This window comes from Vanessa atalanta, chromosome 1 (genome assembly GCF_905147765.1).
Source record: "Vanessa atalanta chromosome 1, ilVanAtal1.2, whole genome shotgun sequence".
In the NCBI taxonomy this organism is placed as follows: Eukaryota; Metazoa; Arthropoda; class Insecta; order Lepidoptera; family Nymphalidae; genus Vanessa; species Vanessa atalanta.
The window spans coordinates 9968666-9996115 of NC_061871.1; the positions used below are offsets into that span (position 1 = coordinate 9968666).

At 31.6% G+C, this 27450-nt stretch overlaps 1 protein-coding gene across 1 annotated transcript; it reads right to left on the reverse strand.

Annotated features, from left to right (window-relative positions):
- Positions 1–44: 44 nt before the first annotated feature.
- On the reverse strand, positions 45–26754 carry LOC125076925 (microspherule protein 1). The gene is made up of 8 exons (XM_047688698.1): positions 26546–26754; positions 26142–26472; positions 25736–25954; positions 25416–25572; positions 25034–25145; positions 24352–24505; positions 2102–2317; positions 45–912 (listed from the first exon to the last, which is right to left on the reverse strand). The coding sequence occupies exons 1-8, from the start codon at positions 26647–26649 to the stop codon at positions 823–825; spliced, it is 1383 nt and encodes a 460-aa protein (XP_047544654.1). The 5' UTR covers positions 26650–26754; the 3' UTR covers positions 45–822.
- Between the last annotated feature and the right edge of the window lie 696 nt (positions 26755–27450).

The window sequence follows — 27450 nt, forward strand, 5'->3', positions numbered from 1 at the left end:
ATACCAAAAATGTGCTTTTATGTGCAAGTGTTGCCTTCGTAGATATGTAATTAATAAGAAAATAATTGTAAGTAGAGTTTACTTTAAGAACTGTTTGTATGTTGGATACGACTGTTTTAATTTATGATAGATTTTATACTATTATTATTTTATAAGGTGGGTATTCGTAGAGTGTAAACAAGTTACTAATTGTAATACAAAATGTACAAAGATATTGCTAACTAAAAATATGACTTTAATTAATTTGAGTTGTGTATATTTTAGCAATTTTAACCGTTAATTTTTATAAAAAAAATTAATAAAACGATAAATATTATTATTTAGAGGCTAAAATACGTTAGCATAAAGTTATTTTCAAATGAGTCCTGATGACTGAAATAAGGGTGTATTTATTGCGAAATTCAATGATCTTTTATTTCTTAGTATGTTTGTTACGCACCGTTGAGTGGATTGTTGAGTTTTCTGCACTTGTTGGGAATTTGTTATTGAATAAATATTTTACTGTGGTTAAAGCACTTTAATTAAGGGTTACGGTTATACCTAATTTTAATTAATATTAAGTATTCGTTCGACGTTTAATGTTAATGCATATCTTATTATGCCAGTAACGCACGTGATAGTGTGTCGTGTTATACGTTATATTATCACTATTGCTCCACACATACATAATATCAAGTGAACGGTGAGCGAGGGATTCATTTAAATAGAATTATTGTTTTCGAGTGGTACCTAGTTTTGAAAATTGTTTAAAATTGACCAAATAAATGTGTTCTAAATAAAAAAGGTAAAGTTTTATTCGAATTTTTCCTTTATTTGTTTCATTTATACAGGTATGTTTACTTTGACGGCTTCCTGTCGTATGGCGCTGATCAGGTCTTGATTAATCAGAAACACGAAGCGTAGTCCTGCGATCTGTAAATAAGTGAAAACGTTAATAATTCCGATAAGCACACTAAGTTTATTAAAGATACCAGTGCAGTCTGGTTGATGTGTGCGAGAAAAATTGCGATTTAATAGTAATAACATCTATTAAAGACTACATCCTTTACTTAAAAAAAAAGATATACATTTGCCTAGTAGTTGGATATTTATTAAATATTTATTTAAAATTTGTTGTAGTAGTTATTTTTTTTTTATTAATATCTTAAATTATTTATATGTCTAGATAGAGGGACGCACTACAAAAGAACTGTAATAAACAGGCCAACTTTACTATTAAAGTGTGCGTGAAAGCTACGGTCACGGCACTTGACTTACGAAGTGTAGTGCTTTAACATTATATCTAGACATAAAAATATTATCAAAAGGGTAGTTTTGTTTTTTTTTTCGAATTAATGCAAATACTTCATTCGATTGACACCAATTTACATAGATTTAAACATATCTTTAAAGAAATAAATAGGTATATATACTAGCTGCTCGTCCCGACTTCGTAAGGATGAAATAAGAATTTTATTTAGGTGGTATATTTGTTGTTCAAAGCATTCTGCAGGCGCGTCTGAGCGCCAAACACGAACGAGTGTGAGATTGGAAATTACACAAAGAATATAGTGATTATGGGACGATGGTTGCACGTAGAAGATCGGTAATGGTCTTATTTAGAAGAGATCCAGCCATAGATATGCAGAAAAAAGAGGATTCTTGATTGCAATTTACTAAATTATAACGATTAACATAAAAATCATTTTAGGGAGCGACGCTATGGCTGTATAAAAAAGAACAAATGTAAAACGTGCGAACAGACTAGTAATATATTGTTACGCATGGCTGATTGTCTATCAATGGGAAATTTACAATCGAGAATGGCCCCCTAAAGTAAGTTTTAGAAATCAGCTCTTCATTTGTAACACAGTCGTTTTCGTTACGTAATGTTAATTCTATTTTCCACTTTCCCGCATTTTTGTTTTCACTAAGAGTAGACACACCACACGTGGACGGGGATCGTTCAATAGTTACTGATAAAAAAAACGTAACTGTATGTTAACAAGTTTTCAGCTGTTATAAAAAAAAAAAAATTTGTTGATATTAAGAATAAAGTTTTTTTTATTTTTTTTAATAAACCAAATAACCTTCTTGTTTATAAAGATTTTCATGATCATACCTCGATAACACTGTTGTGATTAAGTTTCACTTTGTTCCCCTGTAGTACCGGTCGGCCGTCGACGAAAATCGGTCGTTTTCCCTCCGAGGACATGAAGAAGTCTCCGCTATTGCGCAACCGAATAGTCGCTTGTTTCCTTGACACCTTCGCGGCTGGACCTTCCAAGCTCAGGTCCACGTCGATAGTATGGTCTCTGGTACTGCGACCGACGGCGATCTTACAGGGAAAAAATAAGAAAAAATATAATCACCTAAACATGTAAAAAAAAGTTTTATAATTTTTTAGAAATTAAATATCAACCTATTTAAAACGTCTACAACTTTCATCGTAGGTGATGCTAAACTGATCATTAGATCAGTATGACCTCCTAGTTATTTATTACATTAAACATAATATTGGACCGGTACAAATACGCGACAAATTCATTTATCGAACATATGTTAACCGCAAGGTCGAGGAAAGATCACTGTACTGATATAACTATAATTATAGAACTATAAAATGTATTACTGATAAAAAAAAATACAGTTATACGTTAAATATATAAAGTTTTCTATTTTGTACGAACAGACGGAACCGTTACGTGACCGCCAAATAACTAAATACAACAATAAATAAGTACAGGATTTACGGGATTTTAACATGTTAAGTGAAACGTGCTCATACCACGAATATAATAATTGAAAACGGAAAGACGTCACTGTATCTGTTTCATACATTAACCGAATAAATAAATTGTATATAACATTTAGTAATACTTAATATTTATGACTTACGAAGTCGTTTTACAAATAATATGTGCTTCATTAATATGCTATGTTTACCATTTTAATTGCCCTTGATCGATTGCTAAGGTGATATGACAAAAGTAATTTCAAATTTAAATGATTAATTTTATAAATAAACATTCCTCAGTATATACACATCGTAGCTAGGAGTAATAGTGCAAAATAAATATAAACGATTTAACAAACCATCTCATCGACCCTGGCTACAACGGAGCTGGTTCATTTTTCGCTCGGAGAATCGGGATAACGATAAAATAAGAAGAACGAAGGGTACTAGTGTATTAAGTGAATTGTTGTTATTAATAAAATATATATAAGATCAGTAGAACGTTCTGGTTCTCGTCTCATATATTTGGGGTCTTCCGTATGGAAGCCAATAAGCATAAGCTGATTTTTACGTCCAATTCTGCTTGGAAACGCTAATGGGTCTGCCTCAATAACTTTTGCATAAAAATATTATTTTTGCATGCAAAATAAGTTTTTAGAGCAATATATAACTATCGACTATAAACTATTGAAGTTTTTGGTATACAGCTTAGGTACCTCAACATTTACTATGGCATGATTTAAACTAAAAAAAAAAAACATTTACATGCATGTATAGGCAAAGAACTTAAAATGTTAAGCCAACTGAAAGTAAGGTTTTCACATTTAGTTGACACACTTTGGTCAATCATTTATATATTTTAACGATTGAGTTAGTATTATAGGAAATTTAAAACTACAACTTTTCAGATTATATATATAAGACAGTAATTATAATGTAGGAAAACTATAATATCGAGGCTTTGACAATGACCCTGCGGCAAAGATAAGTCACAATAACTAAAATAATATTTAAAAAAAAAACGGTAACGTTAAATTGGTGTATGTTTCTTCAATATAGTATAGTAGTATCATTGAAGTTTTGATTTACCAAATCACCGTTAAATTTTTGAATGGTAATTAACGTTTTCTAAAATAAAACATATTTAAAAAAGCCAGGCGCTTGAAATCGTGAATAAACGCAAGTATTTTTATGTTAAGCCCTTACTACACTTATTTTATTTTATTTTTTATTTTATTTTATTTTATTTGGGAAACAAACAGTACAATAAGTCTTAATATTAACAAATACAAATTAAATCACAAGCCAATCAAGTTTCCACTCATAAATAATATACATTATTAGAGCAACAAGAAAAAAAGGAGGATATTACATAATTACAATTTTATTTTAATTTAAAGGATAATTTATATAATTAACAAAATTAAAATAATCTGAGCAAGTTCTTATGTGAAATAGAGGCGAAACACTAGTACAGAAATAAGGGGAAATAAAAAACGGAATCAAAACATTTTTGTGTTCGACGGTACTGTTTAATAACTTCTCATTTATAATTTTAAAACAAACAAGATAATGTTGACGCGCCAATGCCGCTGATAACGTTATCAGCAGATACGTGTAACTAATTGTGGCGTTCGTACTATCGGAATAATGTACACATTTACAGTGCAGTTGCTCGTATTTAAACCATTTAATATTACATCATCAAGATACTGTCAAAAATGTTACTTGTAAATTATGTATAGTGGATTGCGGATGTTAGATAGCGTTCGTGAAGTGGTAAAAAGAATTCATTTTTAAATTGTTAAAAAGGCTCTTAGGAATATTCTGGAAAGAAGTCCAATAATGTGTGTAAATTATTTTTTTCGTGCGAAAACCGTGTGTTCCTTTCAAAAACCATTCGAAATAAATGAGTTGCTTTTTTTGCAATGTATCACAAAAAAATCGGATTACTCCAACATTTAAACGATTTACAATGATTGTTTTTCAATCTGTGATTATTTTATTACAAAGATAATTTTATCTTTTAAAGTAAAGTCTCGAGTCAAGTACAAAAAATTTTTACTTGCTTTTTTTCTGAACTAAACACGATTCGTGAACCAACTACTCGAATATATACTCGATATATAATACGTCTGAATAGTATATCAAAGTCAGTTTTGAACATTTAACGATAGAAGCTCCGAGTATCAAATTTGTTTAATGCGCAACAACTGTGCCAAAGGTTTTTAATCAACACCATAAAATTTTATTTTAATCAATAATTACGATCAAATTTGATTTAAGATCGTAACTTGCAAATCAATTACGTACAATGTTGTACATTGCAATTTAATTTGCAGAACTTAAATCAAACTATCGAAAAAAAAGTGCTTATATCTTTGGTAACTACGTACTTAGGGGTATGTGCGAGCTCGTCTAGGTAGGTAGTTACATCCCTTATCACATATTACATACACATAATTGACAATGTTCACATTTAGACGGATCCGAGAAAAGGAAATAATCTGGGTTTTTAGACGGTTTTGCCTAAACGCCTTAATTTTGTGAATGAATCTGCCGCGGAGATGGTACCAATGTGAAACATGGATCTGAATCATTAAAACTCGTCCAGTCTCATGCAACGTAGTAATAGACATTCGGAAATAGCAAAAAACGTCGTTTTCTATATTTCGTAATTCACCCATTCATTATCATTTGCTGAAACTCCTTCTAATAGAATAGTATGCACCCAATGTTTTCTTTTACGTTGTCGTCGTCTATCTTGTTCGAAGACTGAATGCAAAGTGATCAGAGCCGGCTGTGTGAAAACGCACGTCCGACGGCCGTCATTTGTTTAAACAGACAGTCCGTGTTGGTGAAATCTAATATTTCAATCGCCGTATACCTTCGCAGTATTATAGTTATTGTTTAACTCAACTAATAGTTTTTTTTTGGCGTGACCATGTTTGCAACAAATAATTTGATGTGCATTATCTTCCTTTAGCTACCCTCTGTATGTTATAGTAATAAAATATTTATTATTAACGGATTTAATCGCGTATATTAATTATTTTTAACATCCCGACGTTTCGAGCACTTTGCAGTGTTCGTGGTCACGGGCAGTCTGCCCGTGACCACGAACTAGTTTTATTTCAATGTGTAATAATCGCGAAAATCTAAGACAACATTATTTATTATTATTTAATGTTCAAATTATATAATTAAACGCCTTTTTTATTTCTGGTATTTCCAGTACAGGAACCTACTAAGATTAGAGTACTGGAAATATCAGATCCCAAAAAGAAAACCTTTTTCTACGAATATATTTATTGAAATATCACCAAATTAAAAGTGTTATACAAAGATATTGAAATACTTTTAATTTGTAGGTAAGTAAGCTTTCCTTGCTGCCCATACACTTTTTTACTGTGCAAATCGAAATACCATTAAAATTCATGGACCGACTTTCAGGATTAGTTAAAAACATGTACGATTAGTAAAGTAATTTTTTAAATAAATTTATACAATCATTTATAAGTAGCTGTTACTTATCTCTTTACCCCCAATAATTCGTAAATCTTAATTGTCTTCTTTCATATTTGAACCACCAAGTGAGTGACAACGCCTGCGCCCGCGCTGTGCAATCTCGTATACAGCGACTGTTTTTATTTATGTAATGATTTAGTTCCGGCCCCTATTCGTCTCGCTTTGATTATAAAGACTTTATTACCTATAGAAAAACTAATTAAAATCTCAGTACTATTGTGTTTAATTTTTATAAGCCATAAAGTGTACCAAACACGATTCAAATCAGTAATAAATATACAGTTTATTTATTAAAAAATTTAAATAATATCTATGAGGACGAAGATTTGGAAATTATAAAAAGATGATGATCATTTTCAACCCAAAGGCGCTAGTTACTTTTTATTAGGGACACCTTCTATAAAAAAACATATCGATGGTTTTATATAATAAAAATATAAAAAAATAAGTCCTACGAGTGAGATCCATCCGGAACATGAAGGATAAGAAGAAATTGATCGAGAATTAAAGAATCTTAAGTGCCAAGCTATACAAGAGTGTAATAACAATTGAGAAACCATTGTTTTATCTCAGGTAAAGAAGATAAAATTTATACGCTACAACTCAGGTGACTTGACTTATTTGAGAAGACAAATTAGCACATTTTTTCTGTATTCAAGATTTTGTAGAGGAGAGCAAAGAGTAAAATGTCTATTAAGACTGTCGCGACGTAATTTATCGATCTCTTATTAAAAGAAAACATTAACCAGTGACAGCCTCGTAAGGCTATAGCTGCGTTCATTTTTGCGCTCTTTGATATCTTCTGCATAGTTTTCATTGAGTATTGTCGCTATAACCAAAATCAGTCAGAAGGACATCAATAAAATAAAAAATTCAAGTATTTTTTGTTTTCGTGATAATAGAATATAGACTTTTTTAGACGCAAATTCTTCTTAAGATTGCGAGAAAGAAATTTTGTGGGACTAATAATAACATAGTGGAAGGTTGCAGTAATCGTTACAGATCGAAAAGACGACAGTATATTTTTATCATACGTAGTCGTTGAGATCATCTTAAGAATGGCTTCCCGCACAAACGTGTGTTCTTACACAACTATGTTTTGTATTGCAAAAATTGCTTGCAACCATACACGCAAGGACCAAACTACACACTTCAACAGCCCGAGGTTTTAAACTCGGGTATCTTGACTGTAAAAACGCAATGTGATGCCGTCGTTTTCTGCGCATCCTAAAGGTTATACATACTCATCAGTATATGTTGGGCCGTGGTCGCTCCATGCTACAATCGTGACAAATCGTCGTCTCGTCGCGTCACGTGCCATCTTACATAGTTATTAATAATCATCCGGGTGGTTGTGAGAACAAGTGGCCACCGTCTAGGGACTCCGAATCAGGTGAATTTTGGTTTGAAGGCTGAACCTTCAGATTTGATTCATTTGGCAAAAGTGAAGGCGAAGCAATCCCACCTTATTCGCTGGATCATACATTTAGACTACAAAGCTGCTTACCGAATACGGTAATGGAATACGGAGGTGTCACCCTCCTACCATGAGTGTGATGCACCTGTGGACTATAGCGCCATTCCTTGGCGACAATTTGGCGGAGACCTCTCAGTGAAAGAAACCAACGCAAAAGAAGACCATGGAGAAGACAGTGTCAATATACGCATCTTCTCCTTCCATCGTATTCTAGTCAATTCAAAGAGCTAGAGGGTTCAATGTATCACCAAGGTTATGAAAGCCCACGTAGACGGGCCAAACATCGGGGCGTTACGGTATCCTTTGATTGCTCCTGAAGAGAAGGTGTGGGTACATCTGGTACCAAGTCTCAACAACCTGCCATACTGCAAGAAACAACCCACCAGAAAAATATTTTTTATGGAGATTGACATCAAACCTCCAGGAAAATTATTATTTTACAGGCGACCATCCATATAAGGCTTACTTTGCTAACTTTACTTTCTTAAGCACTTTGCTTTTTTGGAGACATGCACATATGCTTTAATACACACCACGCATTTATGCCGTAATAAACTTCAAAGACGCGTTTAATCACAGGCCCTGGGAAGCTTTACTCTCAAAGAGTACATGCTGGCGGCAGAGAGATCACTTGTCGCGATACGGTTTGAATTATAATAATTATCTTTATTATTATTTTTTTAGAAACAAGGTCTTGAGTTAAACCATAATAATAATCGTGCGAAGTTCAGATGGAAGGTAATTTATGTGTATGTATATAAACCGTTGTATTTCTATTTTCGATTTCCTGTGATCCACCTCTTTTGGGCTTGTCGCCATTTTAAAACCGGGTTTAATAATCCAACAAACCTTACAAATAGTCTAAAAAATACTTTTATCTACTATCATCATCATCCTCCTGCCCTTATCTCAATTTTACTCGGGGTCGGCGCAGCAGGTCTTCTTCTTCCATACTTCTCTGTCGGACGTCATCTCACAAGTAACATTCTTTCTAACCATATCGTCTTTCACACAATCTACATTTATCTACTATATAACTAATTAATTATTATTCACATAAAGAATATTAAAGTTAAATTAAAACAATCTAAGAAATGCTAATATTGGTTAGGTTAGATAAATATACTATAATATATGTTGACTAACAGTTTACTATTCTATATAAAAAAAATAGTTTACGTCTGATACATTTTAAATTTGATAATTGATATCAGCATTAGTGTTTCAGCACATGTATATACAACGTATATACAATTAAGATCTTTAAACACAGAAAATATCTCTGGGAACTTCAAAACATAGAGTATTGTCATAAAAAGTGTAGATGTCAATGCCATGACGACAAAAATGAGATGATAATTATAACCAAATTATCCAAGATAAAGCAGTTTAAAAATGAAATAATATACATATAATTTTAACATTAACAAAAACTCAGTCTAGAATACATGAGTAATTTATTATGATGACGACAATGACGGTAATTTTGAAATAATTCAAGTGACCTCGTACCGTGTCAAAATAATATTATTTAAACATTCACGGTTTAATTTTTCGGCATCTTAGAGATATAGCGTGAACACTCCGCGAGTTTTATTCGGAAATATCATTCATAGTTTTAATATTTTAATGTTGCCTTTTGGTGCATTCACAGTAAACTATTTAAAAAAATTCTATTTGCAATTCCTTATGGAAATTTTATGAATCGCCACGGAAAATTGGTAATTTTTGTGTTGGCAATATGCGTTGGTGACGAAACAACAAAAATGTGTACATGTAAACGAGTAGAATTATTAGTGACCTTCCAAAGAATGACAACTACTACATTTGGAAAATAAACATAAACATATATCATTATGATTTTTTTTTTTTTTATGGTATAGGGGGCAAACGAGCAGGAGCAGCACCTGATGGAAAGTGATTACCACCGCCCATGGACATCTGCAACACCAGGGGGGTTACAGGTGCGTTGCCGGCCTTTATTTATGATATGATTATGATATTTTTACCATTGTTGTTTCCTTTCCTTTTTCAAAAAGGTTTATATATCTATGCACGGGCCTGAGACAAGAGAGACAAGTGCAAGCTTAAGAACTGTCTAGACAAAGCCGCATGTATTTACAAAATTGCAGTCTTTGCAAAAGTAATATTGTAATTTTTGTATTAAACGCTTTTATAGTTTTTGTGAAAACTAGGCAGGATATGTGTAAATTTAATTGTACCTTATTGACATTTTCTGTAATTAAAATGATGGAAAAGAGAAACGACTGAGTTTCTTTACCTTTTTTCTCGGTAGAGTCTACCTACCTTTATGTACGTACTTGAATAATGTTAATAAATTTAGATTTAATCTTAGTAAAATTTTCAAATATTTAATATATTTATTTTTAATAGTATTATATAATCTGTTTATAAATGCTGAAAACTAATACTATATCTGTCACAACTGTTGTTATCTTAATTAGCAGTATTATTCTATGGAACATTTATTTTACACGATAATAATAATTATGCTAAGTCTAAACATATAATTATTTTGATACGTACAATATCGGATTATCAAAGACTAATATTTATATTGTTCACGGCCCATGAGCTACCAATATTGAATAATAAAAACGAAACACAACGATTCCTATATCAAAATTAAAATGCATGTGTTTATTCTGAACAAATAATAAACAATTATTTTTGTGAATTTTACTGGTATTTGGATGTGGCGAACTTTTATCGTAACTTGTATGTTACCTTATTTATGATTGAAAAAATATATATACAACATACGTGTATACTTTACAATATTATACGTTTACTATATATTTTAATAGAATAGTAGCAATGCCCCATTTTATGGATTTTACTCCAATGAAACTTAAAGCTTTTACTAGGAGTGGGAACGACAATAGATCGAGGGGTCAGGATCGAACCTGCGACTTTTTACATCGCTAGGATGCCCGTAAACCATTGCACTATTAACGCTTGAACTAAAACTATGTATATACTTTTGTTAAAAAATATTACAACAGTAATCAAATATGCCAGAAACGAAACTGGATTTACCAGATCATTCCGAATATAAAACTATCCGACGCATAAAATAAAACAAAAAAATGCAAATCGATGCGTTACTTTTTTTTTTTTTGTTAAAATCTAGGGGTATAACCTTGAGGGTAATTTCTATATTCTATAGCGTATGAGTGTAATGTCAAATAATCGACTTTAGTATTATTTTTTTCAAATGATATCTTTTAGTAGAAGTAAAGCTCAAGCCAAGTATCATATACCAGCAGATAAACAGATTCATTATAGGTCCGATTTCATAACATTTATTTATAAACGAGAATAGAAATATTAACAGAATAATATAATAGGATAAGGACACGAGCGAAAAGGTCGAACTAGAGTCAATAATTCTACGTCGAACTCTACCAGGAATAATTAGATTTGTTATGAAATTAATATGTTAAATACATATGCTCCAAATATTATTTCACAAAAAAACAAGAATTAATAGAATATATAAATAAGTATAATAAAATCGCAGAACATAAAGTAATCCTTGATATTTTTATTCACCTGAGAATGTTTCTTATGAAAACATACTTATTTTCCTATATAACGACTGCAACATTAAAAATGAGCTATAAATATATTATTTATGAACTTGAAAAATCAATATAAACGACTATTTTATCATACACGAACTCTTTCATTTTCTTTTATCAACTTTGTCAATCATAATATCATAAGGTTAAATAGAATTACTTTTCTCTTCAAACCACAACTTCGTGACCGCGAAAAAGTAATTTACAAATAACGGATAGGTAGGAGACGCGTGAATTAGAACTAACTTCTTAATCGACACAACAGTTAGAACTCTTCGTAGTCAAACACCGCAATATAGGGCTGCTTTAAATTACGTTTGTTCTGTGACATAGTATCAGCCAGACAGACAGTTTAATATTAGTACAGATGTTGTGAAAACGAATGCTAACTCTTTCTTATGAGTAGGGTTTAAAAAGGACAGCGATGATTTAGTGATCGATCGATCGATTCGTTTACCACAATTACAGCACATTATGAAATCTAAGACTTAATTAATTAATTATTAATAAAATCTAAAAATATATCAAAACACTGTTCGAATTTCAAGGCCAAGGGCCATGACAGCTTAATTAATGGGGGACAATGAGCTAGCGCGTTCAATACTGACAAGAAACACTGTATTTGTCAATCACTTCCTTCGTTTCTAGTTTAAAAACTTTATAAATGGCAGCCCTAACTTAGAGTATGTGGCAGAAGTTAGGTGCTAATTACAGAACTGGTTTCAAAATAGACAGTACGCCATATAACGGATTTAAACATAGTTTCAGTTTTCCACCGTTTTAAATATATATAAAATCGAAGCAGAATTATTTTAATCGATTTTCAAAGGAATAATAATATATTATAGGTTAAGGATTTATCACTATTCCCTTTTACATTTTATACAATTAAAAAAAAAATTAATCAGATACATATAAAATAAATATTATTAATAATAAATACATTTCAATATTTTTTTAATAAAATAATCTATCGAAATGTGTAACGAACTTTTATCATATGCGTACTGATATATGATGATGTTATTTCAACCATTTTCCGTATCTAGAAAAAAATATACAGATATGCCAATTAATCGATTAATCAATGCGGATTGGTGAACAAACATGGTCGATTCCCATCGCAGGTACTTGGTGGTAGGGCTTCATCCACTCATCAGATATTATTCCGCCAAATAACTGTACTCAGTATTGTTGTGTGGTTTGAAGGGTGAGTAAGCCAGTGTAACTACAGGAACTACCAAGGGACATAACATCTTAGTTCCCAAGGTTGGTGGAGCATTGGCGATGTAAGAAGTGGTTAATCTTTCTTACAGCGCCATTGTCTATGGCGATGTCATGCAAGTTTCCTCACGATGTTTTCTATCACCGCCGAGCACGAGATGATTTGAAAACACAAAGTAAGCACATGAAAATTAATTAATATAACTTAGAATCAGCGGGTAATGTTCATCTTTCATTTAAACATAGTAAAGTAAACAAATATTATGTTAAAGGTATTGAGTTTTATCCTAAATGTTTTAGAATTAAAAATACACACGTGTTCTACTATCTTTTCTTTTACTTCCTGCGCGCGAAGACTTATCGTAGATTTATTAGTGTATCACACCACTTATAAAATTTAAACTTGAGTAATTTGAAATCATCATGCAATTATATAATTTTTCTGAAAACCATTTTATAATATAATAACAGAGATTTATGTTAAATTATATAATGAAAATTCATCATAATTGTGCATTTTGACCTAAATTATTGTAAAAGATAACATGAGATGAATGTACTGACAGTACGTAACTCAAAAGATATCCGTTTTATAAATAGAAATAGAAAAAAACATGTAACATGCTTATTTATGAAGCGGTATTAGATAGAGTATTATAGCGGTACTATAGTCCTCCTGACCGATTTGGGCCGCGGAGGATTATTTGAAAGGCTAGGATGGGTTTATCTCCTTAGAAGACACAGATGTTATCTTATTTAAACGTATTCGAGTATAGATATACGCAGTAACATTATGTTTAATCCTTGAAATATAAATATATAAAATTAAATGATAAAATCTTTAATGAATTTTAATCATATTAAATTACTTTTTATATCAAAAATCTAATTACTCATGTCGTCTTCTATCGCGTCGTATCAAGTAAAGAACTAATACGTTTAAAGATATATTTTTTATAATTACAATTAATCACATCATTCTATTTTATCGTCTGACGGAGTTTTGTTCAAACCTCATTTTAGGTCCAAAGAATATACATTTTTATGTTGAAACTAGCTGTGTCCGTGACTTCGCGCGCGGTACTGGATAGTATTTGGCGTATATTGCAGCGTGAATTTATTATTATATTATATAAAATTATAAATTAAAAGTAGCCTAATTTACTCCAGTGAAAGTCCCACCTAATCAGACAGACAGACGGACGGACGGACGTATACATACATGCATTTAGTAAAAAGCAGTTAATTTAATTATTACAACCATACACTCCAATTTTATTATATGTATGTAAAAGAAGATTACTGATATAATTATATTTTTGCGTTGAATAAGTCTTAACAGCTATTTATCATCTTTTATGTCTAATATGTAATTATTTATTTTATCAAAACATTAGTAGGCGAAAAATACACAATTACGTATGATATAGTAGTGAACCATTTAACTGTTTGAGCAATTATTAATATGGATATACATCCACATAAACAAGGGTTTCTTCTACATAAACACATACGAGTTTTTGTAGAAGAAACACTTGTTTAATTAATTAAGGTTAACAATTTGTGAAGTTATTATAAACTAAGTACTGGCTCCATGGAAAAAATATACTATAGAAACTGTTCGGCTCAAACTCATTTAATTAGCTATAATAAATTGAAGTATTTTTTGAATATTCAAACATTATCCTTGAATGTATTAAAATAACATTAACAGCCTGTAAATTTCCCACTGCTGGGCTAAGGCCTCCTCTCTCTTTGAGGAGAAGGTTTGAAGCATATTCCACCATGCTGCTCCAATGTGGGTTGATGGAAATTGAAAGGGGTGTTATACATTAAAGTTGTATTTTTTTTAAATTACAGCAATATTATTAAATAACATTCTCTCATAAAAAATAAGTAATAAAACGTTCATACATAACTCTAAACCTGTGTCAATACACAGGTTTAGAATTATGTATATTTATATTAATATTTATGAGAGAATGTTCTAAACAATTTTAGAACATCTGCTTTTATCTTTCTCATCAGAAAGCCAATATTTACAGCGTCGCAATGCAATGTTTCCTTATCGAAGCCATAAAACTTTTTTATTACACGATTTCGACAATTCCGATTAAACGGAATATTTCTTGCGCACTTGTAAAATTTCATGAAAACACAATTCAAGGAAAAAGTTTTTCATTTTTGGATGCAATACAAATGAATCCTTTTCTCCTTTGAAATGCATTTACAAGACACAAATATAATTTTGTATTTAAGAAATATATGTTTTTTTTTAAATGCAACTGTATAATTAACTTTACCTTTTTTGATAAGTAATAATTCCTACCAAAGAGGTTACAAAAATAATTGTAAATGGAAAAAAACAGCACTACACTATAGGCTCCCAGCCCAGCATTGATATCATCCTTTTCCTTTGAGGAGGTTTGGAATTTATTCCACCAAATTGCTCCAATCTAGGCTGATAGATAAATATCTCGCAGATTGTCATACGACACTGTACGAGATGAATTATAAACACATGTTATGATATTAATTTTAAAGACACTCGATAATATTGATGTTGGTTTTGAACCCTTGGATCCCGTATTCAAACCACTGGGCCATCTCTGCTCATTTTGTTTAATACCAGCAATGCCCTTTTATAAGGATTAACTAATAGGTTAGGAGTGAGGTCGACTGAGAATTAGAATCGATCCTGCGACTTTTTACATCGCTAGGCGGCCCTTAAGCCATTGCGCTGTTGACGTTTAAATATAGGATTATAGTTGTTGAAAAATCGGTAATGTCAAAAACGTTGCATTAAATTGGATTAAATATGAACGAACATTTTATACATAACTCGTTCATACGTGGTTATAAGTTACATGTTTCACCTTTCTCATTAATTTTTCATTACAATTAAAATTGTAATTTGTATTCGAAAAATGTACCTACACTTAAATTAATTTATCGATTCAATAATGTTATGTTATGTTATTTAAACATTATTAATACTATATATGAATTATTGTTTGTTTTAGCTAAGTGTTAGGTCGGTATAGCTTAATTGCTGAACAAACATTGTTTTAAAACATAAATGTCTTTTAGGTACAAAATACCATTACCTAAACTTAATTTCAGAGAAATTGTCCAATGTTTTTTCAATATACTCGTAACAAGTTTTTTTATATTAGAAGTACAACTGTAATAGAATTGAACTAATACTACTACTACTACTGAACTGTATATATACTATAGATAGTATAAATTAAATAAAAATAAATAAATAATTAAAATAAATAGTTGCTCGGTAGTAATTTATATCAACAACCAGTAGATAAATTAATGATAAAGTTGTCTTTCAAATCGATTTCGGGCACGACCCATTCTCAAGATGCACCAGTCATCTGCGCGGGATAGAACCGGAAACCGGTATCAGACTAAGGACTAATGACTAATAATTCCGAGGCACTTGATAAAAATACTGCAAATTTCACTCAGCGCTATGAAGCTGGGAATTGACAGAAAACGCTAATATATTTTGAATAGCGCGACGTAGGATTTGAGTTAAGGATGTAGAAATCTGCAGTCTGATAAAGTAGCCACTAGAAAAATGCGGCAGATACACATATATATATAATTAGACTTCCGCAGGCGGTCGATGGTAAAAAAGCCTATATCCTTCCTTGGGGTTCAAACTTCCTTCGTACCTAATTTCTTCAAATTGGGTTTAGTGGTTTAACCGTGAAATCGTAACAGACAGATAGATAGAGTTATTTATTGTTATAGTATAGATCAGTACAGATAATGATAAGGTAAATTACATCTTCGCGCGGATTAGCCGGACATTGACAGAGTTCTCGTCAAAACATTCCATTTCATTTAGTACGTCTTGTTTTGGATACACAACCTCAACAATGGCGGTGTGCATGTATATTGTATAAACAAGCTGTTAACACAAACCGACTCACATAACATTGAACGATCGTTATTCAGGTGGCAAAAATTAATTCACGGTCCAGACTAAAAGCAAACAAGTTAATTCCGCTCAATTAAAATTGATAAAAGAATATCCATAGTTATAAAAATCATGTTAATTATGATGTGTAAAAAAAAAGTTAAATTAAGTTTATTGAATTAAATTTATTTTATTTTTACTTATTTATTATTAAACACATAAAGTGCACCGTGGACTTAGTGAGGTCATTGTACCATTATCAATAAGTATTTTTTGTTTTAATTATTAAGCATTGGGTGATTAAAAATTAGTCATACAACAGCATTTGGTTTTTTAGTCAATATTTATAATTAATAGCTCTTTAATTACAACTTTATAGGATGTATACAGAACTCGTTTGAGAAATAAGGTACCTAACAGTTTTAATTGGAATTCAATTTAAGAGCAAAAGTTATATCGTCCGGACTTAACACGGATAAAATTCCGTCATTCATCCCTTCCTTTGAGATGGAAATTTTCAAAAAATATTTCTTAGTAGTACTTATTATAGAACAAAAGAATTAGCTACGTTACGAACGTAGCTAGATGACGTACATATTTTTAATATAGCTTAGTACTTAATATTCACTTCAACTGATCAAGTCAAAGTGTTATGTGAACTCGGACAAAAGCGACAAAAACTCATTGTAAAATAACTAGATATATAAAATATTCACAGAAAAATAGAATATATTTACGTATAATCTACATACGGTCGAAATTTTGGTAGTCATGGTATGGTCGGGTTTTTGATATTTCATTTGTAATAATCTGTATCAATTTTCAAATATATGCGAATACACTTAATTGGAATGTTTATTTAGATCGGACTATGAGACCAATGACATTTAATTTCATTAAATAAAATAAAAATAGTTTTATTCAAATAATAGTTAATCCGTCGCAAGGGTCCATGTACAACTTATAGATTGAAGAAACAATATAAAAAGAAAAAATCTAGTTTTTTTTAGCAAGATAAGTTAAAACTCTCGGCTTTTTTCAACTATATAAATACATGTATAATACATATAAGCCTTCTTCTTGAATCACTCTCCGCACTTACTCTTTTGATGAAAACCGCGTTAAAATCTGTTCCGTAACTTTGTTTTATACAATAAAGAGCTATTATTTATTATTATTAAATAATTTATCTCTGTTTGTAATTACATATTCAAATTTTAAAAAATGTACCGAACTATTTCTAGGGTTACTTAATTAAAAAAGGAGCATTTGAGCACATACTTAAGTGTAGTTAGTATGAACGTAGATTAAAGATCGATCTATCGAGTGGTACAGTTGTTTTTTTTTCTTGTTGTTCATAATGTAAGTAGCTAAAGCACTTGTGTTATGGAAAATCAGAAGTAACGACGACACCACAAACACCCAGACCCAAGATCCGGGACCTCGGAGTGGCGTACTCATGAAAACCGGTGTACACACTACTCGACCACGGAGGTCATCATGTGGACCAAATAAACTAATTTATAATGGTTACAATACTTTTTAGGTTCTATTCCAATCCAATTTCGACTACTCCACAAAAAACAAATCTATTCGGAATCGTAATTGGGGCCAATCAATTTAACACCCAAACCCGACCCGAGTAACATTACAAATATTCTTATCATACTATTAAAATTCCAAATTACTTTCCACGTGTAGTATTTATTAATAGAAATGAACATATTCAATAAAACTGCATTTTATACGGCTATTAACTAATATGTAACTACATGACACCTAAGAAATACCGAAGATATTATGCTATTTAGCAATAATTTTCAAGAATAAATCATGAATGGACAAATATTATTCTTATTATGAACATGTCGCAAGTATTTATGTTTAACAGTTGAACGCTGGCAAATAATCGGAGGGTATTCGAACTTAATTGTTCATTACCCAATCAAAACAGTCACAACCCTCCAAGCCATAAGACACACGGAGTCGCTTCCGCCATAGCTAGGTTACCTAGCAACAAATATAAGATAGTCTTCCCAATGCACAGTGCATTGGAAATATAAGGGGTGCTTCCTTCTGTCATACAAGTCTGTAAAATCAACACGATGTTGGCGTAATACGATCACATCTATAATTAACCTACACATAAAAAAATCATAAATATAATTAGCATTAAATAATTGTTATTCTAAAAGCATAACATTCAGCGATCAACCTTTGTCCTTGATACCTGACCGAACCGTGACACACATAGGAAGTAATTTCAGTATCGATCCTCCATAAAATTGATTCCAGCTATTGTACATATCTACACACATTTAACGACAACATGCATCGGTCGCTAATGTGCAGCTAGACAGACTGTCGGTCGGCGTGCTTTTGCAATGTAAGGTCAATTTTAATATCTATATATAAATACACAAAGACCAAAGCAGTCCTCCTCTGTTTGTCAAACGGTTTATTTTTTCTTAGACTTTTCAAGCTTTAGTGTTATCAATAAAAACATTTGGAAATAAGAGTAGAATTATTTTTTTCAAAATATGCAATTCATTCATATGTTTTCCTGATATTTTCAATATTGATTAAGGTCGAATCTTGACTACTGAGCGAAATCATACCCTTGCTTATATAATGTACTAGCGACACGCCCAGCTTCGCACGGGTCCAATACTGATACTAAATATGCTACAGAATGCCTCACAATGTTCACAGTTTTTCAGTCATTAGACAATACAAACCGCTATGTCCCTGCGTTTTAAATCTGTAATATCTTCGAAACTATTCATTTAAATTACATGCTGTAAAGTGCCATATTGATCTATATTAAATTCACAATGTATTTAAGCTTAAGGATCAATGCTGTATTGCTTATAATCGTTCCGCAAATATGTCATTATTTCTCAAAAAAGTAAAGGATAAAAAATAGTTATTGTGGATTATTCCTAAGAGATAGACAAATACCATCGCGGACTTTTTGGAAGACCTTTTTAAAGTTTACAATACTTACTGTAGTACATTATTTTGATCAATCTCGTAGAGTTCAGTCAACGTTTGCAATGTAAGCGCAAAAATGTGTTTATTTACGACACCACTGTAGAAACTTCTAAAATTATCAGTGTTTCTCTACTATATTGTGCACATATTATACCTACACTTTAATCAATCTATACATTTTATAAAAACCGCATTAAAATCCGTTGTGCAATTTTAAAGATCTAAGCATACATAGGGACAGACAACGGTAAGCGAAGATGGTAGTTGTAGTTGTTAAACTCAATGTAAAGGATATAAATCCACCTAGTAAGTATAAGCATTCTGCTTCGAGCTGTTTCAAAAAAAGCTTTAGTGCTCTTAATCAGAAAGTTACAGTGGCAGAGTATTAATGATTTAGTAATTTTCTCAAAGCGTAATAAATGTCTCAAACAACCCAATCGAACAAATGCGCTAATAAAATCCAAAGAGACTAATCTTCTTAATTCTTATGAGTCAAAGTTTATTTTTTTATTTAAATTCATTAACGCCCTTAATATTAATAAATAACTTAAATAATCAAACAGAAAGTTAAAATGATTAATGATGTTTATATTCAAACACTACAAACATTGGGCAATTTGTTCGAGTAGGTGTTAAGATAACATGCATTAGGTAGTCCAATGTGTGTCACATGTGTTCAAAGTTTACTATCGCCATAGAAACGCGTACACAACATTGTGACAATGACATACAAACATACATTGTGCCCTAGTTATTAATCATTTTATCCGAAGTACGTAATCTATCTAAAAATAATCTTCTTTAAAAGAGTTAGTTAAAACTGTTATCTGCTGTACATATAGGTGAAATAAAACTATAATTTCGTTGCCTATTTTTTTTAAATAAATCGCTTTTATATGGTAGTGTCTTGTTGCTAATCCCTTTCTAGAGGTGTGTATGAAAATTATATACATTATTGGAGGGGGAAGAAATTATTTTATTCTCATGTGGTTTATTTCATTGGTTAAAATTCAATAAAAACTATTAAACGAAGCTTTTGATTGGAGTTTGTAATTGGCATCAGTAATAAGTTAAAGCGAAGCCTTTTTATTGGCTACTTATAAATATCGTGTAACGGGTGTTTAGTTAAACACAGAATCCTGTCTTTCTGATGCGTTGTTTAATTAATCACCCACGGACCAAACTCTTTCGTGTTGTACATCCGACATGACATTAGCGAAATAATTTATGCCTCGTTGGCACAACTAGAAGCCATTAATCTAAGGAAACCGTAATTTTTCTAACATTTCTATTGTCTTTATTCTTTTTTTTAAATTAAACTTGATGTACATACATTCTGGTTAAGATATAATAAAGTCAATGAACTATGTATTATCATTATAAATTAAGTTCACGCGAAGTTACGAACGCTGCTCGTTTAAGATAAAGTTGTTGATGATGTGATGTTTTCACACTTCATATGCAATTAAACTTAATATAAAAATAATGTCGCAAAGTCAAAAATATATTTAAAAAAAAAAAGATTTACAACTGTGAACATAATATAGCTTTGTTGAAATAGTCGCTAACGACCTATAAATTAACTACAACATGGCAAAAACCTTTACACTTAAAGAAGATTTTAGCTTATTTTGGCAAGCGATTCAATCACATCTTATAAACATATATATCTCAACTTGCGTGTTGATTAATACTGATATGAATGAATTTCATGAGATTTATTAATATATAGTGTAATTTCAGTAGTTCGGGATGGCAAAATAAAATTATGTTGTACCATGATGTTTCAATCTCTCTCTATATTTTTACAATCCCCCAATCATCCAATTGTTTTCCTTATGACAGCTCAATCACTTTTAAAATAAGAAATAGTGTTACATGCCAGTTTTAAATGTTATAAAATAATATCGACTAAAGTTGTACAAATTATTGATCAATTAATGACAATAATAATTGTAATAATATGTAATAATAATAATGTGACATTATTAATGATATTATTAATTATGATATCCTATGACGTAGCACCGTATTGGAGGCTAGAGCTAGTCTCGTAACAATAGTCATGTTTTGAGCATTAAATCAAATTGCGAAAACTCAGCAATGGTTGATTTTGGATTTGAACCTCCAAACACTGGACCATCGGCTTTCATACTATTACTAAATTCAGTAATTTCTAAATTCAAAAAGATTGAATCAAAGTTGAGATCTTTGATTGATCATAGCCGTAATGATGACTTTGAACTTTTAGCTATATAAATCTTTTTTTCATAAATTTTTAACAACGCATTCGTGCGTTGTACTATAATTGTGTTTTCTCATAAAAATATACAATGTACTATTTAACATACGTTAATAAAACTTATTCACATAGCACAATAACAATAAAACTAGGACACATTTTTAATTATACCTACAGTAAGTGATGTAGGGGAAATTTAAATAAATCGTATAATACTAAACACAGAATTAGCCGAAAACTTTTTACATATTTTGCCTTCAATATTAATATTATTAACATTTTTTAAGCTTTAACGAAGAATAAAAGAAGTAAGATGAGAATAAAATGATAAGAGATAAAGATGAAAGCCTTTTTCAAGATAATTTCATATTTAAATAATTAGTTTTTAGCAATAAAAATAGTTACAAATAATGATTTTATCAATCAAAGATTATTAAATAAATCATGCCTGTATCTCCAATATTACGTAATCGCCTAATCTTGTACATTTCTGTCGTACTACAATCGAACTTACATCGGCTTAAAATTGTTATCTATATTTTATCTCGAGTTTTTTTTAACACGAATTAAATTATGAGTTCGTGTTATTTGTCTATGACATCGATATTCTTTATATAGGTTTTATATTGTTAGAGCAAAATCATAAGCGGAAGACGTATTTTTATAGTAAAGTAACAGCCCTTAAAAGCCCACTGCTAATCTAAGACCTTCTCCTATTGAGGAGAGATTTAAAATTGTTATCTATATTTTATCTCGAGTTTTTTTTAACACGAATTAAATTATGAGTTCGTGTTATTTGTCTATGACATCGATATTCTTTATATAGGTTTTATATTGTTAGAGCAAAATCATAAGCGGAAGACGTATTTTTATAGTAAAGTAACAGCCCTTAAAAGCCCACTGCTAATCTAAGACCTTCTCCTATTGAGGAGAGATTTTGGAGGGTTATCCACCATTCTCTAGTTCTGGTTCGTTGATAAATTGCATGTGTTATACATACAAGCCTTCCCCTTGAATCAATCTAGCTATTGAAAAAAACCCAAAATCTGTGTTATAATCTGTAATAAACTAGTTGTTGCCCGCGGCTGCGCTCGCGTTTTAAGTTAATTAAAACTACATAAGCCTTCCTTGGAGTTCACGCTTACTTCATACCAAATTTAACCAAAATTGGTTCAGTGGTGTGACCGTGAAAGAGCGACTGACAGACGAAGAGCAGAGTTAATTTCGCATTTATAATATTAGTAGAGATGACTTTAATTATTTTAAAGTTATTTTATTACCTAATAATGTATTAGATCAATACAAAGTGTGGTATTATTATGCGTTATAGAATAGCTCTCTACAAGTAAGTAATCATCAATTCAGTTGTATATAGCAACGCGTAAGTTCATGGCCTATTGAGACCCTGTAAGTATCCCACTATCGTCGTCTCGACTCTTCTCTTCTGAGAAGGCTTTGGAATAGTATTCATGCTACCCCAATGTTTACTGGTTATGGCTAACTATATTCATGCCGAATCAAAACCGACACCTGCATGTTTACGCACGATAATTTGCGAATATGAGATAATAAAAATTTTCATATACCATCACCATTATCATCACCCGAGATACTCAAATCCTATGTCATCTCTACCAACTATCTGCGATCTAAATTTCTAGCATCTACTTGATTCTCATTGTCGTTCAAATGTCTAAAACTTTTATTGCGTATCATCATTCTCATTCCTCTCTTATTTATATTTCTACTTATTCACTGGTAAGCGACTATACGTTCATTTAAAAAAAAAGGAACATTTTCTGCCATTGTTGCCTTCCACTCCTTTTTATTCTGTATTTGTACTTTTTGTCTTTTTATTGTCGCTCCGCAATTGAGATTAACATAAAATTAAAGAACTGAATCTTCGGTTCCAGTCAGCTTCTCGAAAACCGTGATGTCTGTCATTTTTTATCCCTTTTTTCCCACTTTGATCAGTCTTAGCTTTCTGAACGAAGAGGATGCATCTGTGATAAATACAATTTCCCCTCTGACGCAACTTAACAACACAGCGTGACTACGCTGTTGTTGTTTTATAGATGCCGCACGCAAGTTTAAGATTCATTTTTTTTTAAAGAATAGTAATTACCTGGGTTATTTCTCAATATATTCAACGCAATTCTTTAAAATTAGTTCTCCTTTGATGTAATTATATTTGTATATTTTGTTGAAAAACTTTTATCCTTATTAAAAAGTAGACTAACCAATATTAATTATTTATTATTATATTATTAGACCTTGTTGATCCAGTGGCTAATTATCGGTTGGACACATAGAAAGTGGGTTGGGGAAAAATTCTCAGTAACGGTCCGAAGTCTGTACACTTCCGCGCCTCGGAAAGCACGTAAAGCCGTTGGGTCTACACTTGAACTCTTTCCGGTCGTGTCGGATTTGCCGTCCCTTCGGATTATGAGAGCGCACCTGTTTGCGCACAGACTTGACCTGCGTAGTTTGGTGGTCTACCTTGAATTTGGCCTCCGTGGGCGAAATCGGTCAGGACGACATTATTAGACCAAGCTCCGTAGCCGGCCTGTCTGATCAAGAGTACCTTTGTGTAGTAAATAAATAAATAGCAATGACGTCGGGTACCTCCCGCGAGCGCATGAGGTAGCGCACGAGGCGGCCGCGCAGCACGGCCAGCGTGTTCTTGTCGAGCTCCACGCTGCCGCCCGCCACCGACTGCACCAGCACCTGCCAGCGGGACAGCGAGTTCTCCAGCAGCCGAATGTCTTTCTTTTCTATCCTGAAAGCGAGATGCCAGTTAGACGGCTGCTGTTGGAGGTTCTTTCTTTTGGCCATTCAATGGTGTGTCCATATTAGGAAAAGACTAAACTTGTTCTCATTTTTGTGTCTATCTTATGCAAAAATTTAAAATTAGTTTGCAGGTTTCGTAGTTATGCGCGTTTTTAGCACTCGAGAAGATGGTAGCCATTCTGAATTTCAGAAACTATTTTTTGTTGCAGAAAGCCCTGACACTCATCTACCAAAACTTTTCTGTTATATCCCTCGAAATAATTTTCCTACAAAATGGTACCTCACTTTTTGGCCAAACGAAAACGCAAACATACAATCTGACTGAATGATACGATCATATAATCACCTCGCCTAATTATATTTTACTTTCAAACATAATAATATGGAAATTCAAATTTATTGGTTTTTTACAAGAGGTTGCAGCCGATCTGATAAATCTACTGATAAATCAAATTGTTTAGCTGATACAATTTGATTTATCAGCTGTATAACATTATAAAATGCATTTTTTCCATACCTGTCAGCCAGTTGCATTTCAGCGTCAATGCCATCTTCTTTATAATCTGGTAGTTCTGAATCATTCATTGTTTCCTCTGCATCAGAGAATGTGACAATATTTTCACTCTGTCCTGAAAGTAAATTGATACATTGTTTTAACATCGTTTTAATCATAAAAGTTATACACATATATGAAGAAAGTGTCAAATTTATATATGTCATCATATGAAACAAAAACATGATGAATACGTTCCACTTGGATTGAAGGAGAATCAAACCATTGGCTGAGGCCGAGTGAGCCATTTGTAGTCAATTGAAACTTAATATGTAATGTATTATAAAGAGCTTTTATGTCTTAACATTTCTCTGTTTCTGAACAAATAAGTGTCAGTAGAATATACCTTTGGGTAATGGTTGCACAGTTTGATCGGGGAGTAGCTGATATTGTTTCAACAATTGCCAGTGAGCCATCAGTGATTTAGCAGTCCGTGTAGGATAGAAAACATGTGGGTTTTGTTCTAACAACTCTTGGAATTTCTCTGGAGCTGGATGGGAATTCTAAAAAGTTAAATTGAAAAAATTGTTTCAGATCTGACAAACATATTTAGTCTAAACAAGCATTTTCATTCTACTTTATAACTGCAATTTTTGAAAGGAGTATGTATTCAAAAATTTTACTGCACAAATATCATTCATCTTGATTATTAAATTGTACACATACACTAGGTAAGGTTCCCAGTAAATCCTCTTCAGCTGTAGAGTATAAGGCTTGCTGTTGGACAGCTGCTACAAGGTCGGGATGAAGGTTGCGCATTGCTGCAATTGCTACTCGTGACACTTCAGCATTATACAGCAGAGCATACCAACGTGATTGTAGCTCACCCACAGTAAAGCGACAAGAGAACTTAACTCCTCGGTGAACTATACGAAGATCATTTGTCTAAATAAAAAAAGTATGATGTTTAATGATTAATACATAAGAATGTTTTTTAAATACATTATTTACTCAACAAAAATTATTACAAAATAATGACTATATTTTAATGAGTGTAACAATAAAGCTATTTAATAAGGTATTTCCGAAATTATAGAACATTATGAAAATTTTAAAGGAAAGAAATATTTACTTGTTGTACTCCTAATATCAAAGCCAAATCATCGGTTGGCTTCCATCTCCCCAAGTCCTTGGTCGACAATTGACTAAGTTGTCCTTTGCGTCGCGGCTTTCGTACTAAGCTTCCTCCACCCGAAATTTTACTTGAAGCCCTTCGTCGTTCCTGTGTTGGTGCAACTGGTGTTACTGGAGCAGTTCCGAGAATGGGAAACTCGGGCAAATTACTAGTATACGATTGTGTTCGCATTCTTTTCTCGTTTTTACCTAGCGAAGCCCCTGGTAGGCCTAAGCTATACTCGACAAGTTCATCATCAAAACGTCTTCTTTTTATTGATCTAGAGGAACTGAAAATATTTCAAATATTTATATTGATCTAATTAAATTTCGAATAGTCCATCATTTTTATAAAAACAATACCTGCGTCTTTTGTTGTTGTCTTGTGCTGTATCAAATTGCAAAGGTGTTGCCCCTGAATAGTCGTTGCTATCTGATGCATTTGATGGTGTAGCAGGAAAATCCATTTAAATAAAATAGAATAACTACGAAAATAACGAATAACTAATAGAAAAATGTTGTACTCTGAGCAAAAAATTATCGAAGATGCAGATAAACAACCTTTTGTCATCGTCTAATGACATTTCCATTTGTCAAAATCATAACTTCTCAATACAAAACACTAGTGTTGTTGATAAAATTTATTAAATAGGTAAGTTAGGTACAATCATTATTATTTAACGATTGCTCGCAGTTAAAGAACAGTTCATAAATAAACAAAAATATTTTTTTTGTAAAGTTAAAAGTATGATGTAAAATATTAAAATAACATATATAACATTTTTGTGCAAAAAGTATTAATAAAAAGTAATAGAGATGAAACATTTATTGGTCTGAAACTTTTATGTGAACTTGGATAATAAGTATTTACTTATATGTAAAAGCAGACATATATATATCTGCTTTTATATTTAAGTATATATATAATTAAATATAAAATATATTATATTGCATATAATATATGAAGTCTTATTAACTCGATTTAATTCGCTTCGTGTACAAAACGTCGAATGTAAATAACCGTAACTATATTATATTAAATCATCTGTGAAAACGAAAAAAATGTTTTGAATTTTGTTGTTGTTGAGGTTATATTCACAATCCCATGAATATTATGTAAAATTTATAGACAAAACTAAATATTATTTTAATAATGTCCTATTTGCTACGCTCAATTATTTATCAACCAAAAAATATCCTTGCAAGATGTTACAATAAAATTGTAATGACTGATGATGGTTCTACAATAGTTGCTCTTCATCAAGAAC